Raw genomic sequence first — 6082 nt, forward strand, 5'->3', positions numbered from 1 at the left:
TGTGCGCGTGTGCGTGCGTGCGCGCGCGCGCGCGCGCATGTGTGTGTGTGAACGATGCGGTCGTGCCAGAGCCAGCGTGCCGTCTGGCAGCAGTATAATTTTCTTTGCATTCGGTTGTGGTGCTTGCAAAAGTTGATCATAGCAGTGGCATTACCATTATTTTTCCACTGCTATTTTTTGCAGCCTGCCGTGAGTCAGCGGCATCTCAGCTGCTAACGTCGATGCGCAGAGCTGAACTGGAAGCCCCGCTGTCACCGGAGAGCCCGCTCTCTACCCATACTGGGCAGCTGTCTGCAGACATGCAAAATTCCGACACAGAAGATGCTCCTGCGATGGCACCAGACTCACAACGAGAGCTACCGCGAAAGCGGAAGAGGCAGCGCGTTAGGAACGCTCCGAAAGGTGAGTGACAGTACTGCATGGAATTAATGTCTCGTGCGGTGCTTTTGCGTAGAACGTTATGCAGAGCTTTACGACATTATTATACATAGGTTGCCTTTATGTACGGCATTAAAGTAGACAGACTTCCCAGTCTCCTTGGAGTCCTCCACTAGCATCTCATATGGTCTATATGCAACATCCGCCAGTTAATCGCCACATATAACTTCCATTTGCACTCAAACGGGATGATTTTCGGTATGATTTGCTTTCTCAAATCCGTCACATATGCAAGCGGAATGATATCAGTGCACTCATTAATGAGCCACCTGCCTATGAACACGGTACTGCTCCCAACTGGAATATTTTTGGGCCACGGGTGCACTGTACAAATACTGTTACTGAAAGGTTAGAAACCGAGAGAAATATAGGCCAGTAGCAAAATAACATTCATTGTACTTTTTGTTTGGTTTGTTCTAGTTAAGTGGTACATATATTTTATTCATGTTTCATTATTATGAAGCAATGCTCTCTATGTTCACGCTACCTTTTCTGTACTGTTTGTACATGTGTCTTAAATTATGAATATAATTTAGTCATAAGAACAAGTGTGGAAACGTGAATAATGCAGATAAGTCAACCTGTCAGTTAGGAAATCCATTGTAAGGCACATCTTTGTCGTCAGTTCTGGCCTTTCTTTGCACTTCAGAGTTTATGCCTGTACTGTCTCGCACGATACCTTTAGCTTGGCTGTTTCAAGCTATACATGACAGTAAACATGCATATTTAACGAGATATGGTAACAGCACCAAAAATGAATGCAAAGGAACAGCAGGCACCATGAATGGTTGACTTTCAGCTGAAATTTGACCAGCAGACAGATCTGCAATTTTAATGCAGAGTATTTTTTCCACTTACAACATGGGTACCTTAACAGCTAAGGAACAAGCTTGATATTAGTTTCTCTTTGACAGGATACCTTGCATGAGATGACAAATGCAGAACAAAGTACTCTGCTGAACCTTGCACTTGTTGCACCCACTGGGTATGTTGTATGCTGTGAGTTATAGCTGCGTGCAACCGCACACTCCTACACACTACTGAACATGTAATAGTTTTACCATACCATAATAACTTTACCATACAAATAAGCCTTCACAAGTTGCAGCATAGAGCTTGGCATATATAACCTTACTGTAGCATGTAAAATCGCACAAGTCGGCCTACAAGCAATTTACACAAGAGAATAGGTATATCACATGGCATCACTCAGATGTACATGTATTTTTCACGTTGTTACATGTGTACTTCATTTGCAAACAGGGATGCATACCTAGAAAATATCTACAGATATTCCGTTGGACCATTAGGGTGACAGGATGGGTACCAAGAGAAGGGAAGCGCAGTAGAGGATGGCAGAAGACTAGGTGGTGCGACGAAATTAGGAAATGTACGGGTGCTTGTTGGAATCGGTATGCGCAGGACAGGGGCAAACGGAGTTCGCAGGGAAAGAGAGGCCTCCGTCCTGCAGTGGACATAAAATAGGCTGGTGGTGATGATGATTATTAGTTTACAAACACGATGTAGAGCCTTTGACGACAGTGTCGAGACCAAAAGGCGCAGCTTTTAGGTCAATCACGGCTCCTGCAGCAGCCAGGTAGGATAAACATTCTTCTCACCTTGGCCCTTGTAAAGCTCTGGATCTTCTGCAATGTTGCTTCATGGCTCAAGAAGCATCACTGAGAATGTACACCGCTCCAGGGCAACCCTGTTCGCTAGACAGTTTTGGCATGCTGTGCATAATGATTACTTTTGTGTGCACAGGTACATGCCAGCTCTTGCCCTGTTGCTGTGTAATATTCTCAAGCATAAGAAGCGTGAAGAAGAAGCATAAGAAGCATTCTCAAGCATAAGAAGTTGCCTCGGAGGGGAGCGTGTAATTCCGCTGAACGCTTCTCCGTCTGCGCCGAGAGCCAATTGAGACTACAAAAGCTGTAGTCGCCCGTGGAACCGGTCGTTTTGCGGCAGCGAGACGACAACAGGGAGCAAAGAATTGAGCGTGCATCTACTTTTTCGCCCTGCAGATAAGCCCGGAACGGAATCCAGACGTGGGCAACTGTGGCCTACGACTGTGTGGCCTACGACTTCTACAAATGCTCTGGACGAGGCATTTATTCTAAGAGTATATTTGTAACATGACTGTTACTGGCTACATACTGTAATAACCTTTTCACTCCAGGTGACAGCAGAAATGTTTCCCTTTGTTGTCCTCACAGGAATTCAAGGGTTTCAAGCCATGCGCCCCGAGCTCCTAGCCTGACGTGAAGATTATGAATTCACCTTGAAGAAGGAGCAGCTCGCAGTGCAGAAACGACAACTAGAACTGGACGAGAAAAAGTTGGCATTGGAAGAAAGAAAAGTTGCCCTGGAGGAGGAAAACCATAGGTTGCAAATTCAAACTTTGAAGCACCAACACAATCAGCTGTTAGAGCACATGGAGCGCATTGAGAATATTTTGAAGGACAGATTTAGTGGGCTGAATGCTATTTAAATTATTTCTTGTAATCACACATGCACAAGTCAATTTAATGGAGTACTAGAACACACATGTGAAGTTAATATCCTAAACATACCTAAACAGTTTGACGTAGCTTGCTCTCAGTCACGTTTGCTTGTTAAGAGAGCATGGTATTGGGTGAATCACATGGGTGAAGGCAGTTTTCAACTTGCCTTAGAACGACAGAAAGCTGAGCTAATTGGTAAGGATTCATTATACAAACAAGAGGTGAGGCGCGCAGACAGGACACAAGGGTAGAGAAGTGGACAACACGAACGCTGACTATCAACTGAAGGGAGCACTGAGGCGAAAAAAGAAAGAAGACGCAAAACTCATCTGCTCAAGCTCTGGAATGGTATCGCCACGTGTCAGTCGGGTACATAGACCGACACATGTAGCAGACTGACACGTGGGTATGCCATTCCTGAGCTTGCGCAGATGAGTTTTGTGTCTCCTTTCTTTTTTCGCCTCAGTGCCCCCTTCAGTTGATAGTCGGCGTTCGTGTTGTCCACTTCTGTACTCTTGTGTCGTGTCTGCACGCCTCACCTCTTGTTTGCATAATTCAACTTGCCGTATGTTTTTTTGTAAGCGCCACTTTTGTTGTTCTTATTCCCGTTTGCTCATTCCTTAATGAAGACAAACTCAATTTGCTCAACTATCTTGTGCTGTTTATTATGACTGCTCCAAGTATTCAATAAAAACTTGAACGTTTGTACTGTGTTCCATAACAATGCAATAAAAGAAGCAATATTTTAACAGCAACTTTTATTGTTATGAATTCAGCTGAAGTTCCATGCAGCCACCGTGGAGGCTCAGTGGCTGTGGTGATCAGCTGCTGACTCGAAAAACGCTGGTATGATCCCGGACGTGGCGATCACATTTCAATGAAGGCAAGATGCTAGAGGCCGGTGTTCTGTTCGATGTCAGTGCACGTTAATTATGGCATCCCTCATAGCCTGAGTCGCTTAGGGACGTTAAACCACAAAAACCAAACCAATCAAGTTCCATGCTACTGAATTTATGTGCTATGTCATATTTACTGGTACCCTGGACAAAGGTATGTTTCCAAGCTCGGTGGATCAAGCCCAAAGTACTGTGACACTTCAGAGCCATGCATACATGTATGGCTGTTTGCAAGAGTCGCACTAACCCTGTACATGCGAGGCAAGTTTTGCCGATGGAGCTTTTGTTTTTTTCTGAAATCGAGAAACGCAAACAGTCCTGCGATCTTCCCGAAGCCCCACTCGACAGCTTGCCTTACTTTGCTCATTTTCCTATTAAAGGCTTCTCGACGTGCAGTTGTCCTCACTCCACCATAAGGCTTTCGCAACAGTGGCCTCACTAGGTAAGCAGGGTCCCCGTAGAGGCAGTAGTTGTGCCCTTGCACTAGCTTCTCCAGCTTCTCGTACGTTTTGCTCTTCCGCAGGATACCTAAGAGACATGTAAGCAAAAAAGGGGGTTAAGTTACTGTATTTTTTCTTCCTCCTCTCTGGTACAAAAGCCAGTTGTATTGATTCTATGCCAATCAACGCTGAAAGCGAAACTCACCAGCATCATGTCGGCTACCGAAGAACGGCCCGCTGAGTTGGCAAATGATACCGTTTGGGCACATGATCGATTGATATTTCACGGAGTGAACACGTTTTGCCCAGAGAAGAAAACCTTTTGACTGGTCGATGGCCTACAGATAGCCCTCGCGGTTCCATCTATGAACCCCCAGCAGTTGTGGAGGGGGGCTCCTTTGGAATGTATGGCCTGCAAAGCAAACATCTGTAATGACGGTCGAAGAAATTCGAATGAATTGCTTACCTGAGCGAACATGTCAATTGTAGGCAAATCAACCCAGGTGTGGTTGTTCACGTCTTTTAAGAGGTGAACGAACTTGTCTTCGATGTGCGAGAGTACATAGCTAGTCACTGAGGAGATCACAGAGTAGTGCCGGCCGAAAAGCTGCTCCAACTCGCAGAGTCTGTTAGGGTACGACAGGCGGCGCAGTGTGATGCAGAGAGCTTCATCTCCGGGGAGGAGCACTCTCTGCGGTGTTGAGATGACATCAGGCACAAGAAGAGCACTTTGTAGTCTTTGATATCAGCCTTTTCAAAACGAAAATATGACCGAAAAAGCCCACTGTCTAGTGCATCGATGTTAAGGTATCCGCCCACGGAAAGCGGATCTCACCGCGTCACAGAAAACAGTTCCATGACTACAAGGTCTTCGATGTCATGCCACGTCAGCTGACTCAATAAGAGTGGATCTTGCAGCACACTTTTCTTGTTTGCCATGACGCCGGCTTAATACCACTGCTGCAAAAAACTCGCGAACGTAACGAGGCGCACGACTATAGCATGGCTATGGCACGGCCACTTTCTGGCACGGCGCTGGCTCGCAACTGTGCTTAGTAACAAAAAAAAAACGAAGCTTCCTTAATAACAACGTAAGGCTTTCCTTTTATGTGTTATAAAATGTTGACGAGAAAAAACATTTATTTTTTGTGCGGCTGAACAATAAAATAGTGTGTTTCTTGTAACTGTCGTTTCATCTTGCATAACCAGGCGGGTCTACGTGCAACCCGGCATTTTCTCCGCTTAGCTAAACTCACAGAGTTAGTAGAACAACTCTAGAGGAAAAGCTGGGCCGGAAAAGTGGGAACCTCTAGGGCGCCGCCCTGTTGCTACTGGTCAATGTAGCCAGCGCAATTACTATTGAAAGAGCTGAAAACAAGTACAGGTCAGCTTATGCTTTGTCATCTAAAAACGCATACCTGATGGCTTTATGAAGGTGGTACGTTAATATTAAGTTTACAGAATGCGATCGCTAAGTTCGTGACTTATGTAAATCGCGATGTACGCATTGATACAATAAAGGATGACGTGAATTTCGGTTTCGAATCTGTTTTTTGGATGCGTAGTAGTTTCGTACAGTTTAGGTTTGACATGCGATCGCGCGTCGACATCAGACGCTATGGCACACTCGTGCCTTATATGCCATCGAAGCCCCTGAAGTGCTCTGGCATATACCTTCACATGTAAGTAAACGAATGTATGTCCTTGTTGAGAATATCACGCGAGTAGGCAGCTCTTGTGGTCCATCACAATCGTTTGAGAAGCGTCACTGTAGAGCATTTTTCTGCATGCGGAGCGGTGTTGT

The 6082-nt window shown here is 45.4% G+C and overlaps 1 protein-coding gene and 1 long non-coding RNA gene across 2 annotated transcripts in view; one reads left to right on the plus strand and one right to left on the minus strand.

Annotated features, from left to right (window-relative positions):
* Positions 1-3135, plus strand: part of LOC142574450 (uncharacterized) — a 43645-nt gene extending 40510 nt beyond the window's left edge. The window contains exons 2-3 of the mRNA XM_075683522.1: positions 184-402; positions 2655-3135. Coding sequence (XP_075539637.1) covers positions 184-402; positions 2655-2698 — 263 coding nt within the window. The 3' untranslated portion in view covers positions 2699-3135. The remainder of the gene's footprint in view (positions 1-183; positions 403-2654) is intronic.
* Positions 3136-3776: 641 nt separating this feature from the next.
* LOC142574451 (uncharacterized) lies at positions 3777-5283 on the minus strand. The gene is made up of 3 exons (XR_012826543.1): positions 4745-5283; positions 4484-4690; positions 3777-4366 (listed from the first exon to the last, which is right to left on the minus strand). It is a non-coding gene; the product is annotated as an uncharacterized LOC142574451 (long non-coding RNA).
* Between the last annotated feature and the right edge of the window lie 799 nt (positions 5284-6082).

The sequence above is a fragment of the Dermacentor variabilis genome, chromosome 3 (genome assembly GCF_050947875.1).
Source record: "Dermacentor variabilis isolate Ectoservices chromosome 3, ASM5094787v1, whole genome shotgun sequence".
NCBI classification, from domain to species: Eukaryota; Metazoa; Arthropoda; class Arachnida; order Ixodida; family Ixodidae; genus Dermacentor; species Dermacentor variabilis.